At 48.0% G+C, this 13,739-nt stretch overlaps 1 protein-coding gene across 1 annotated transcript in view; it reads right to left on the bottom strand.

Moving 5' to 3' along the window:
- The window catches only part of LIMS1 (LIM zinc finger domain containing 1), a 75,702-nt gene extending 64,775 nt beyond the window's left edge, over positions 1–10,927 (bottom strand). Inside the window, exon 1 of the mRNA XM_061377801.1 lies at positions 10,795–10,927. Coding sequence (XP_061233785.1) covers positions 10,795–10,841 — 47 coding nt within the window. The 5' untranslated portion in view covers positions 10,842–10,927. The remainder of the gene's footprint in view (positions 1–10,794) is intronic.
- Positions 10,928–13,739: the final 2,812 nt, after the last annotated feature.

Genomic DNA, 13,739 nt, shown 5'->3' with positions numbered 1-13,739 from the left:
ATTGTCTTCAGACTGAATAAATGAATCCAATTATTTTTACTTGGATACATTTCACTCTCCATGAATTTCTGAAAAACAAGTAGAACCTCTCTGTAAATTTTTGATGTTTCCTTTAAGATAAGAATACTTGAGACAAATATTATGAGCTTCTTGTCCTCCTTGATTTCTGATATTATCATAAGGAGAAAAGCATATGAAAAAGTTTCAGTAAATTCAATTACATTAATATCCTTGCAACATTTCCACTCAAGCAGTAATTCAGCACTACAATTTGAAATATTGGATGGATATTGATGGCACAAGCACTTTGGGCTTATTAAGCTTTGGGTCAACATGAACTTTAGGTGAACTTCTGTATTTCCATGGTATGCAGAAAAATGTATTTTTAGCATGACAGCTATGGATTTCCTTCTAATTAATTCAGTTAGACCCTGCCTCTCTTGCATCCCCATGGCCTCTCTTGCATCCCCATGGCCAGCTACAAGAACATTATCATTTAAACCATGAATACAGGGTAGGTAACTTTGTTTTTCCAAATATGATGGAAAACCTTTTGATCTGGAGCTAAGGCCCTGTTCTTTCTGCATACACTTTCATAAAAAGGAATTAACGGTATGTTAGAAAGTCTGGACTCAGCAGTTTCTCATTGTATTGTCCACTCGCTCTGGCAGGGGAACTGATAAATATCTGTAGTGTAAATCAAACAAGGAGCATTACTCAGCATATGAGAGAAAAATCCTCTGCTTGACATTCGTACCATCATCATCCTCCATGCCCGCATGGGTGGGACACCAGAAGACAGCTTTCAGTGGCATGGTCCCTCCTCTAGGGGGATGAAACCCAACTTTTCGCCCTGGAAGACCTCCCAACAGCATGCTGACACCACCCAAACTATCCAAGTGATGGCTGAGATGGCCACAGGGCTCTGCTGGGCACACAGGGACCTACAACCTGGCATCTACCCCACCACTTCCTTGCTCTGAGCTCTTGTTTCTTGCTCCAGTGCTTGTTTCTGTACGTGTGTGGAAGGAACACTGCTTCACACTTTTAACTGTGTTTTAATGGACTTAACAAAAAATCCATTATGTGAGTCAAGCCACCATAGAGCTCAAAATCCACTGGGTAAAAACAACTAAACCAGTTTTACCTCAGATGAGACAAAACACTCATTTCGTAATTCTGCCTACCTTGGGAATCTGTCCATGCTGAAACTGCTCTGAAAAGACATTGTTATCATGCAACAGCATTAAACTCCTCAAATGTCTCTTTTCAATACAGGTTCACAAAGCTATTTATAAATGAATAAATAGCCCAAGGTGAGCAGAAGGCTTTCTCATGAAACCTGAGTAATAACACAGTATTACTGTTCCTGGATTCTCTGCCATTTTATCATGTTTTAGTAATTTTCCCAAGAGTAATGTCAAGGATCCTCTTAACTCTACTGTTTGCCCATCTCTGCATGGTAATGATAAAAATATTGATTTTTACATTTGTGACTGATGCAATTCGACACAAGAAATCCAAGTTATTTCCCCCTTGCCGTGTACCAGCTAAGCAATCGCTAGCACAAAGGGCTTCACTTGTGTCAAAACGAAGCAGTGTCTTTAAATACTTGACACTTGAAATAACACTTCATTTTCTCTGTACTTTTCAAAACAGAGCCCCAGTCCAGCAGTGGATTTAATGCAGGCTGTGGAAGGGATGGGTGTGAAGAGCAGCAATGTTTTATGGGTGAGGCTTGCCTCAGGTGTAAGCCAACACTGAAGAGCATCCTGCCTCCCCTTGAGAATAACGCTGCAATCTGTACTGACCATGCCAGAGCCTGGCACATCGAACACCCACCACTGTTGAACCCCCTTGGAGCCTCCCCACGTCCCACTGGAGAGGTCAGGGTGATCATTCCCATCCTGTGTGGGACACTAAAGAAAACACAGCTTTCAGGCTTAGACAGAGATTGGAAATTCTGACCTCTGGGCTTACACTGTACACAGCCATTGGCAATATTTTATCCTTCCTTGCTTCATCTGGCTACAAACCTATGGCACAACTCCTCCCCCAGCCACCCTGGCCACGCTCCAAAGCTAAACTTGGCCTGGAGAGCTTCGTGCTTCATTCCGCTGCCTGAAGACATACAGCTTCCAGCGTGGCACTGAGCAATGCCATTTCACAGAGAACATCACATAAGCAGGATGCCCAGGGATAAGGAGAGCCTATTCTCATAGGGAAAAAGAGAAATTGTAATTGCTGGAGATTTCAACAGAGAACGATTCATCCCAGGGCTGCGAGCCCATCAGTCTCCCCAGAGACTGCCCTGGCTCTACAGGTTTCTTTTATAGAACCTGAAACAGTTCTTCAGTGTTCACTGAAACAGTGAACAAGCAGGATATCAGCCAAAACAATAATCCCCACTGGCTTTTAGGTCATTTCAAACAATTAACATAAGCTGCTATTACTTGATGTAACAATAGAAATCACACTTCTTTGATGCACTCTGGCAAATGAGCATGAAGAGGCAAAAGGAGGTAGTGGGTTGTTTTTTTTCTGGGAGATAAGTACTTTTGTAAATAACACCTATCCCATGGACCATATTTATACAACTATTTCAACAAGCAAGACTTGTGGAAGTCCACTATAATCCACTAACAATAAAAGATCAAAGAAACTAACAGGAAGGCCAGGATGTAATCAAAATATTTGATCAGTGAGAGGTTTCTTATCCCAGCCATAAACTCAGGGGCATTTCAGTGCAAGCTGTTGGAGGAGAACCTGCCATGAATGCCCAGAGGATGTGTGGTCAAGGTAGATGGAGTCCCTTGAGAGAATCTTGCCCTCGTGTCCTGCCAATGTCCCTTCCTCCTTCCATGCATGGACACCAGCGGCACACACCATCTGGGGTCTCCCATTAGTTTCAGTTAAACAATCAAGGGTGGAAATGTTATTCGCTCTCCTAAATCCCCCCTCCCCCACCAAAGTTAAACATTTGGCCTTTGGTTAAACTAAATGTGGTTTTTTTTCTCTTCCTTTTAAAGCGAAGTCTCACGATCCCCGTGTGACCCTGGTGGGAGGACAGAGGGAGGCAGGGAGACCCCGCCGTGCACTCAGAGTACTGCCAGAGCCAAATGAGTGTCAGCTCCCTGAATGGCAGAGATGGGTATAAAGAGCTTTGAATTACTTCCTTTCCTTTTTTTTCCCCTAAAGAACAAGGGAAGATCTACTGGGATTTTCCTCCTCACACTTCTTTTTTAAATACATACTTGGCAAACATTAAAGAGTTACATACTTGGATTCATTAAGCAAGTACTTTGATAGTTCAATTTTTGGAAGAAAAAAAAAAAAAAAGGGCAAATTCTCACCTTCTTTAAAGGCTTTACTCTTACTTGTTTGTATGTTCCCTAGGTTATCAGCACATTTCCCTTGGCTTTTCTGACAGAAATACACATATCCTTGTAACCAGAGAAGTATGGGAAACTCTGGAAACATCCAACTCTGTACAAACATTTAAAGCTCAGACACCCTAATACAAAACAAGCACTTCTCTGAAACAAACATCTCCAGATGTTTTAACATATTTTTATATAGATAGATATATATATAAGATGTGACTCAGGCACGGAAAGCCAAAAGAATGTTCTCATTTCCTGAGGCTGGCTAACAAAAAGAGAAAAAAAAAATGTGAATGAAGCAACAAAGATTTTGTAAGTCAGCTTTTTCTTAACAGCAGCAGCTTTAAAATGATTCACTTCAATTCCTTTTTCATATAGTCAGAATATTGCCTCTCTCGTGCAACTGCGTATACACACAAAAGGAAACAGAGAAGGGAGGAAAAAAACCACACTGTTTTGTGGCATGGTTAAAGTACTATGGAAATGTCAGGCTCAGGAGATTCCTGCCCTTCTCCTTTTGGCCCTAGTGAAGCTTACTGGCAGCTCCCACTGAGCCCCCTTTTCCACAGCAGCTTGCTTCGTCTCTATGGTACAGAGTTTGAGAAGAACGAGCCAGCAGCCACCTGCGCTGTGGCTGTCCCACAGCCGGGTCTCTAGATAGTGGGACTCAGCCTGCAAGACCTCACAAGCATAGCTCTTGCTCCATTTTATTTCTTAACAGTAGAAGCAGGCATAAATAGCATCCAGTTCCTCTGGACTTCACAGCAATGGGTGAAGAAAGACTCTGGGCATCTTCAGATCATGAAGTTGTGTCCTGCCTGTTAGGTGGATTTAAACAGGTATTGATGTGTTGCTATTCTCTGTGCCCTCTCTAACCATATCTGTGTCATGGCGATGAGATGCAAGGTTTCCTTCCTCCGAATCCTCTGAAGGTGAATTTCTGCAGACTAGTTCTGTGACAACTATGACAAAACCACTGCCCCAGTGGTTTCCCTTTGGGCAGGGCTGTAGCAGGGGACAAGAAGCTGCAGAGAAAAAATACTCAAGGGTGCTTTCAACAGCAGCAAGCAAAATTGCCCAGGCAATCCTCCTTCAACAACTCTTCCAGTGCACAGAGAATGAACATGTCCCTTCCCAACACTGCACCCAGGATGGCCGCAGGCAGTCGACAGCACCAACCCGGACCATCTACAAACACAGCTCCCTCCTTCTTTAGATCCTCAGCACCTCCTCACAGGACCCCGCCTATAAAACCGCTCACTGAACCACAGCAACATGACGCAAATCCATGCTTCTGCTGAAATAGGTATTTCCACCTTTCCAATGTACCTTCACCCCAGACATCACCGGCACTCACAAGATCAAGGAATCGATCCAGATTGAGACAAAATCAGTTTTAAATCTATGTATCTACTACCATGGGCTTTCAGCTGGCTCAGGTTCCCATTGCTGGCATGAGTGATGTTGTAGGACAGGAGCGTGTGGATCACCCTGGTCAGCTGTAGCACAACCACATGCTTAATTAAAATATCTCTGTAATCGCTGCCTGCGGGTAAAGCAGCCTCCCCGGCACAGTCCAGAGATGGTCTGTCCTGCTTCGTGACACTGGCCAGAACTGGGGCTGGGTGAACCTCAGCCCACTTACCAGCAGACCCTGGCAAAATCAGATTACTTAATACAGCGCAAATGTTGGTGTCTGTCACAAAACCTAAGCCTGACCTGCTACCAACACAGTGGAGGGGTTACAAACTGAAGTATGAGCATATTTGCAAGCGTTTCCTCACAATGAAGATTCATCAAAACCAGAGGGTTTTGCAAGCAGATCTGCTGTGCTGATTCAGCCCTGAATCTGCAGGGGCCGCCTTACCCTGACCACGCTGGCTGGCAGCCCGTGCCGCCCTGCCTGCCCAGCTCTAGCTTTTCATTCCCAAATCAGACACAGCACGCCAGGACACACCAAGGGAGGACTCGGTGATGCTGTGGCTCAGGGAGGCAAGAGTCTGACAGCCAGTTCCTCACCCCCCCCGGGCAGCACCCAGTGCCAAGGGGATGGCCAAGACCCTGAGACAAATCATTGCAGAGCACTGATGCCTCCTTTCCCCCTCCCAGGGCAGATTTCAAGCTATTTCTCTGCATGGTTGTCTCTCCCCACATCCATTCCACAGCTGCTGCACATCAGCATGGGGTCTGGACAGGAGCCACAATGCCATGTTGTTGCTTCCCAAGTATTCGCTGGCGTTACTGATCCACTTTGCTGTGGTCTTTCTCAGTGCCCCCAACTACATTAAATCAATGCGTCAGTACAGAAAACCCGTATAATTCTGAGCATGGCAGCTTCCCCATGCTGCTCAGGCCACCCAGGAAATGTTCATAACATCATTACATAGCCTTAGTTTCTCAGATTATCCACACCAACTTCCCACCCATGATGTGAGTAACAAACACTGAGGTTTTAACTCTGCTGTTCCCACCAGCTTAGGGTTTACTCAGTCAAGAGGCCATCCACTGGTGTGCTCCTAGTTCTTCACACTATTTAATGCAAGCAGTGGCTGAAACAACCCTAAAAGCACTGAGTGACTTAAGACTCATCTTCTTATCGAATTCTGTAGAAGTGGCTGGTGGGTTCTTTTAATAAGTGAAAAAGTGGATGATCAGAGCTGGAATTCAAGGACTTCTTATTTAAAATATAAGGGAACACAATATGAAAAACACTTAGCATAGAACCTCATCCTGAGTGTTGTCCTTTCTGTAACTCTATTTTTTATGCATCCTAGGATACTCCAGATGATGCCATTTTTGCACAGGAACACCGTTTCAGACTGCAGACAAGAGGTCCACCCTGCCCATAAATAGTTTGTCACTGGGTACACCATCAGCTTCTGTCTCCTGGACCTTGCCAATGGTCTCCAGGACAAACTCATCAAACTGTTCTACATAAAGGGTTATTAGGGCACACAAAACCAGCCAAGGAAATTACAGTATCTTTTTTTTCCCTTCTATCTGCTTAAAAAACGTAAGTAAGCATTTTCACAAAGACTTAAGGCACCGCAGGAAGGGAAATGCTGAAGTAATTGCAAAGGAGTGTCCTAATTTGAAGAAAAGCATTAACCCCAGGGCACATTCCCTTGCTACATTTTCTCTAATTGTCAGGTTGAATTAGGACCTTCCCATCCTTTCTGCCTGAACACCACCACTTCTGCACAAGCTGTTCATGCACTGTAACACGTTGCTAACGCAACAGGGACAGCAGACCACGTACACAGACGCTTGGTTCATGCTATGGATAGTTTATACAAGGGAAGGCTTTAGCTATCAAAACATGACTCTCAGTCTAATTTTCCTTGTCATCAGCACCTGCCATCATGGAAAGATCTGACAGGAGTAAGCTCTCCATCAACTATCAAGCTGCTTTTAGCACAGCTAGTAGTTAAAGCCTCCCTATATTGTAAAGTAATAAGAGACTGTATTATGCTATGGAGTGAAAAAACCTTTAAATTGGGCTTTGGAGAAGAACAAAACCCAGATGAATCAGGATGTCTAACCTCACACACTTAGCACAAAGCCACAATTGCAGGAGCTGAAAAGCCTGCCTTAAGTGCTTCAATAATAAATATTTTATTGCAACTTGAAAAAGAATTTGTTAACTATAAAAACCATTCCCTGCCTAGTGCAGGCCATTAATGGTTCCCAGGCAGTAACTGTACGCAGACAGTTTGAAGAAAAAGACCTGTGCATTGCAACTGAGATAGAATGCAGCATCACATTCAGATTCTTACTTATGGAGTCCCTTATCAAAGCCAGCAACACTGTGAAGTGCCCACGTTTTTGAGCTTTACAGACTACAGCAGATCAGGAGCTATAAATCCAATGAGTCTACGCTAGTTTTTCAAATGCAGTTATGCTCTAAATAAAGAGCAGCCTGCTTTGTTCAGTATTTTATGCATGTTGGCCTGTATTTATTCCTACAAAATAAAAAGTTTGTGCTACAAAACTACAAAAACTTAAGATGATAATGCAATAATACTGCAAGCTGATGTTTTTCCTCTGAAATGCCTAAGGAACTTATTCCAACGATAACACATCAAAATGAGTTCAGCACAACCAGCTGGAAAAGCTGCCCACAAAACTCAGAGGACATTTATTAAGCAAGCACCCAGCAATCCCAAATGACAGCCCACCACCCAGCACTGATTAATCTACAGGACACACTGCACATCCCTCCCTGCACAAACCCCTCTCCTCTGGGGCGGCCTCATCTCCCAGCATGATGCTGAGTGAGATGGCTGTGCCTTGGGCAGCGGGTGTCCAGGTTACAGCACCAGCTTCCAAGTTCCTTCAACTGCAAAACAAAAGCTGCAGTAGCCACTCCAGTTCAAAAAGCCTCTATAAAGTGAAGGAGATAAACAAAAAAGTTGAAGAGTATTTCCCAGGACAAAAGCAAACTCCATGCATGCACCTACTGACCTGCTGCTCTTCCGTGTACCAAATCAAGAGACAGACCTCACGTCATTCCTTCCTTTTTTATTTCCCAAGATTATTTAAACTCTCTAAATCAGAGCAAAAAGTAAAGATCCGATATCCTTAGGAATTTCAGCCTGTGGAAGCCTTTGAGAGCACCACTTTTTGTTAAAAAGTGGTTTTGAATGAAATATTTGCATTTTTAGCTTGTTTGAGTTTTTATTTCCCCAAAGACCCAAAACAAGAAAGAACATAGATTTTTAATTTCCTCTCCCTACATTTTACCAATCGAAATGTATCTCATACAAACCTTACTCTTGTTTTATTTTGACCTCAACAGACTGGAATCATCTAAAGAAAAACTCCTTCAGCCAGCAGTCCTGCAACAGACTTCCTCTCTGGAGCTGACCCCACAGCCTGTCCCTGCTGTGCCCTGTCAGGCAAGCAGCATTCCCTGCCTGGCCAGCAGCTCCCTCCAGCCATGCTGCTGCCAAAATCAACTGCCCAGCACCATCACCTCCTGAGCCACAGCAGAGCCCCTGGTCCTCAACACAATGATTCACCCCAAACGACTGGTGGGAAAAGCACCGCAGGGGGGTCTGGCCAATTTAGACAAGGGGCCCCACATCCAGCCCTTGCTGGGCAAGCAGTTCATACTCAGGAGTGCATCAGCAGCAGTGGGACTCCAGCCTGACTCTCAGCCACGGGAGGATTTGGTCGGCTGGGAGGCAGCCAGGCTCATCCCTGCTGCCAGGGAGGAAGGATGCTCAAGCTATCAGCCAGTCCCAGGATGGATGCTCAGCCAATGCCACTTCCCTGGATGTGCTGACCACCCACTTTTCTTCTTTGGGATGCACGGTGTGCATTTTGCATTGAAAAAGCTCCCCCCTAGACAGCTTTAAGCAAAGTGGGCTCCCATTAGAGAGCTCTGCTGCTTCGCCTCAGCAAGTTTCTGCAAGCGTGGGCTCTAGCCTGACTTTGTCCCAAAATTCCTTGCTGTGCCAGGGGTGTAGCCTAGTTCATATTCTGGGAAGCGTGTACCAGCAGGACAGCTGGCTTGCTCCCTGACAACTTCAGCACAACAGATGCCAAATACGCAATTGCTCTATTTACCCGACGAGGCAGGCTCTGTACTGGAGCTGAAGCACCTGTGTGAGGCTGAAGGACACGCAGATCCTTGCAGTCACAAGAGGCTGATGCTCACAGCACAAACACTGACCACTTGGGCACTTTTGGGAATAGAACCTCTCCTGTGAAGACAGGCTGAGAGAGTTAGGCTTGTTCAGCCTGGAGAAAAGAAGGCTCCAGGAAGATCTTCTAGCAGCCCTCCAGTAGTAAAAGGTAGCTTATAAAAAATCTGAACAGGACCTTTTTACAAGGGCATGTAGTGATAGAACAAGGGGGAATGGAGGGGAGACTTACATTAGATAGTAGGAAGAAATCCTTCACTATGAGGGTGGTGAGGAACTGCCACAGGCTGCCCAGAGAAGCTGTGGCTGCCCCATCCCTGGCAGGGTTCAAGGCCAGGCTGGACAGGGCTTTGAGCAAGCTGGTCTAGTGGAAGGTGTCCCTGCCCATGGCGGGGGTTGGAACTAGATGAGCTTAAAGATCCCTTCTAACCCAAACCTTTCTGTGGTTCTATGAATGCAGAAAGAAGCCTGGCCTGGAAACACCCATCACCCACTGAGATGTAGGCTGCAACTTAGAATGAGTGAAGAAAAAAGTTACTTTCATACACACAGACATCCAAATCACTCTGTCATCCTTTCCTCAGCATGCAGTCTCACAGCAGCTATCCTTGAAGCTGGCCAAGGTGGGTGAGACCCTCCAAATCCCGTCCTGTGCCCCGGCGTTACCAGGGCCCTGACCCGGGAGCAGGGCCAGCTCAGCAGTGCCCACCGCAGTGGCCCTCACTCGGTTTGCCTTCACTGCTGCCACAGCTCTCCTTCAAAGGCATGGTGCGGAGCTGGAGAGGCTCACGGCTGCAGTCGGGCAGGGGAAAGATAAAGCAGTCTTTAGCCAGGCTGAAGTCTGGACGCCAGGTGACGTCCTGAGCCCGCAGCCCAAGCCTGCTACGAGCCACTCTTTCCCTTCCCGCAACCTCAGGTCTTGCCGTACTAGTGCAGCACTTGCCAAGTGCTTAACTAGGGACGTTTCTTCTTGAGAAATAACTACAGCGGATGAGGCTTTGAAACACTGGACGAGTAGAAGAGACTTTGCTTTCCGTAACCCATCCCCATTAACCATTCCCCAAGATATGACTACTCCATAATTGCGGGATAGGCATAAAATTGCACGAATCTCACCACGTAAACACCCGAGGTTACTCAGAACCACGCTTTTGAAACAACCACGTCCCCTAGGAAAGGCCGCCTTTTAACGCGAGGGGCACTAAAGCATCCTCAAACTCCGTTCGAAACAGGTTATAATCGAGGTTTGTGTCTCGTTTCCAGCTTGCAGTGACAAGGTCGCACGGGCCATCCCGCTGCTCCTCGGGTGAACGCAGCCCCGAGGAGATGAGAGGACACGGGTTAGCCGTGCCCGCTCCTGCCTGCCCCATCCCGGTGCCGTCGGAGAGAAGGTGTAAAGTTCCACGTGAAACGGGAACTTCGCGGGGCGACGGGGAGGAGGCGGCTCACCTGCCCGCCTGCAAACCACCAGCCGCGGTTGGGCCCCGCTCTCTTCACCTAGCCTCGCAGCGGACCGTCCCAGCGCCCTGATCACCCGCCGCAGCCGGGGGCGGCCGCCGCCTTCCTCCCCGCAGGGCGCCCAGAGGAGCAGAGGGGAGCGCCTTCCCCAGGGCACCGGAACGGAGGTGGAGAGGGGGTGTTCGAGCAAGCGGGCAGCAACCGCTGACAGCGGCCGGGCCGCGCCGCGCCGAGACAAAGCGCCGCCCTCGCAGGCACCCGCCGCCGGAGGCGGGACGGGGCGGAGGGCCCCGTGCTTCTCCTACCTGTTACAGTTCATCCCTGATGCTGCCGCCGCGGCCACCCCCAGCATCCCGCCGCTGCGCCGCCGCTGCGGAGCGCCCGCCGCCCCCGGGAGGAGCCACGCCGGGCGGCGGTAATGGCGCTGGGCAGCAGCACCACCGGCACCGCGGCCGCCGCCACCGCTGGGGGGCGCGCTTCGCCCGCGCCTCTGCTGCTGCCGGGCCCGGCTCCGTGAGCCGAGGGCAGGCCCCGCCCCGGGCACCGCCCGCCGCGCCTGGGGCCCGCTCGCGCCAAGGCTGCCCAGCTCCGCCCCGTAAAGGAGGGCGGGCCCCGGCAAAGGCGGGAAGCCAGGTTTGGATGTGGGGGAGCTGGGTCTGCTCAAGTCCCGTCCTAGCAGTGCTCAACGGCAGGCTTTGAGCAGCCTGCTCTAGTGGAAGGTATCCCTGCACAGGGCAGGCGGCTGGAACTGAGTGAGCTTTAAGGCCCCTTCCAACCCAAACCATTCTGTGATTCTGAAAGTCTTGGGAATTGGTGTATTTGTGGTTTTTATCAGCCTCTCAGGAAACGCACAGGGTTGGAGGGGTGGTCATGGGCAGAAAGGCCTGTGAAGGAACCTGTAGTAGGTGCCAGAGAGCGCTTGTTGCTGTTTTTTTCCAGACCAGAAGATCAGCATTGAAAAAATTCCAAGTATTTTTGCTATTTCTTACATGTGGTTGTGTAGTACGGTATTATTTCTAGCAAGAGAGCTGTTGCCTCATGTTAAGGAGGTCTTTCTATTCTGACTTGGAGACTGGCTTAAGGTGAGGCGATAGCTCTCTTGCTAGAAGTAATACGTACAATGTAACATAAGGCTCCTTAAGGTGAGTGCTGGGGCAAGGTTCAGTTTTTAATCAACATTGTTTAACAACAGTACTAACAAGCAGTCATGTAGGAAAGGGCCAGCGCCTCACCTGGGTTCTGCTAACGCTGTTAGGAGGCAAATACAAGTAAGCAGGAGCCTTCACCACCAGAGGTGCCCAACCTGAGGGTGAGGTCCTGCTCAACTTGCAGAGAAGCAATCCCATTCCAAACCGTAGAAGTTCCAGAGGTGTATGGACAAAGAAAAGAGGGTTATGGAAGACATAGGCTCATTAAGCTATCTGTATTGCCAACCTGTTGCCAGCCTTCGTATCAGAACAAGGAAGCAGCACGGTGAAAGGAAAAATGCAAATATTTGCCTGCCAGGATTGAGGAAATCCCTGTGGCTCCAAGAAGACAACACGTGCAGGGAATACATTAATCCAGAGAAAATCAGCATAGGCAGGTACAAGTGAACACACGTCAGGAAGAGCTACCTGAACTGCATGCCCATGGAGTGCATCTGCTTCAGTATCCATTAGGACCAGGAAAAGAATGTGAATTTTTTGGTCTGTAATTCACAAAAGGTATTTGGTGGCAGTGCTGCAGACATGGTTCTGGACAGAGCTACCACTGTAAACACACAAAGTTCAGCCTGCCTGTTGGGTTTTTGTCTGTTTGTTTGTTTGCTCCTCCACAGGGTTCAGTTTTGCTTGCCAAGCTTACGCACCCAAACAGCAAAATTTGAGCATCACAGGGAATACATTTCTGCACAAAGAGGGAATTATATGGCTGGAAAAGGGAAGGGGTAGTCTTTCCCCTCTGCTCAGCACTGGTGAGGCCACATCTGGAGAGCTGGGTCCAGGTTTGGGCTCCACGATACAGAACATGTGGCCGTACAGGTGAGAGTCCAATGAACAGCCACTCAGACAGCTAAGGAACTAGAACATCTCTGCTATGAGGAGAGGCTGAGAGCTGCATCTGTGCAGCCTGGAGAAGAGAAGGCTCTAGGGGATCTCATCCATGTGTATACATACCTGATGGGAGGATGCAAAGATGTTAGAGACAGGTTCTTTTCAGTGGTACCTAGTGACAGCACCTCTGGGGAAATGGGCACAGCCTGAAACACAGGAGGTTCTCTTTGAACATCGCAAAATGCTTTTTCACTGTGAAGGTGATCAAGCACTAGTACGGGGTGCTCAGGGAGGTTGTGGAGTCTGCATCCTTGGAGATATTCCACAGCTGTTTGGACATGGTCCTGGATAACTGGCTGTAGCTGGGCCTGCTTGAGCAGGGTTTGGACAAGGTGAACTCCAGCGGTGCCTGCCAACCTCAACCAGCCTGTGATTCTGTTAAAAAATGAAACAGACACACTTTCCCCCCCTCCCCCCCCAAAAAAAAAACACTAAACAAAACCAACCCAAATCAAAACACGCACTCATTTTAATGAGTCTGTCAGCAGAGCTTCCTTGCATCATCTAAATAAGCACTCATTCTGTGCCAGTTGCAGGTAATACTACCCTTCTGTTTTCTCTCATCAGCTTTGGGCAGTCTGCCATTACTTGTAGGCAGCTCCACAAATGGCTTTAATTAATCCTAGCTTGTCTGCAAGTATTTCGGGGCCTCTATCTTGCAGGTCCTCCTTGGGATGCCGTATGAGACGGGTGCCCCTGGCTGCTGAGCCCAGCTGAGGAGCAGCACCTCTGGCCAGAATAGGCTGAACAGAGGGGAGGTGGCTGGGCAGACGTGCAGCTGCCAGGGCAGCAAGCTCCAAAACAGTGAGTTCTGGAAATAATTAACAGGCAGCGCCAGCAAATGAGCGCAGCCGTTACGGTCCTGCCTTTAGAGAGCACGTTAACAGTTTCAATGGCAAGTGAATTGCACCGTGTGCAGCTTTCCAGTGCTTTTAGAGATGACATCCCCAGAGCCTCGTTCGCTGGCAATATCATCTCAAAGTAGCAACGGCATTCACAGGGAGCGGGAGAGCCTCCTCCAAACATGTACGTGTGCCAGACACTAAGAACTAGCAGCTTCTGGAAATGTTGTAGTGAGAAAAGCCAGGAATGTAGTTTCATGGGCTGCCTCCCTAGGCTCTGTTGTGTAGTTTGCAGCAAGTTTGTGCCTCGGCTTT

This window comes from Neopsephotus bourkii, unplaced genomic scaffold (assembly GCF_033783945.1).
Source record: "Neopsephotus bourkii isolate Nb327-2 ecotype Australia unplaced genomic scaffold, CSIRO-AGI_Nbou_v1 NB_1760, whole genome shotgun sequence".
Lineage (NCBI taxonomy): Eukaryota > Metazoa > Chordata > Aves > Psittaciformes > Psittacidae > Neopsephotus > Neopsephotus bourkii.
The sequence above is the reverse complement of the archived record's forward strand: the minus strand, read 5'-3'. Positions and strand labels throughout refer to the sequence as shown.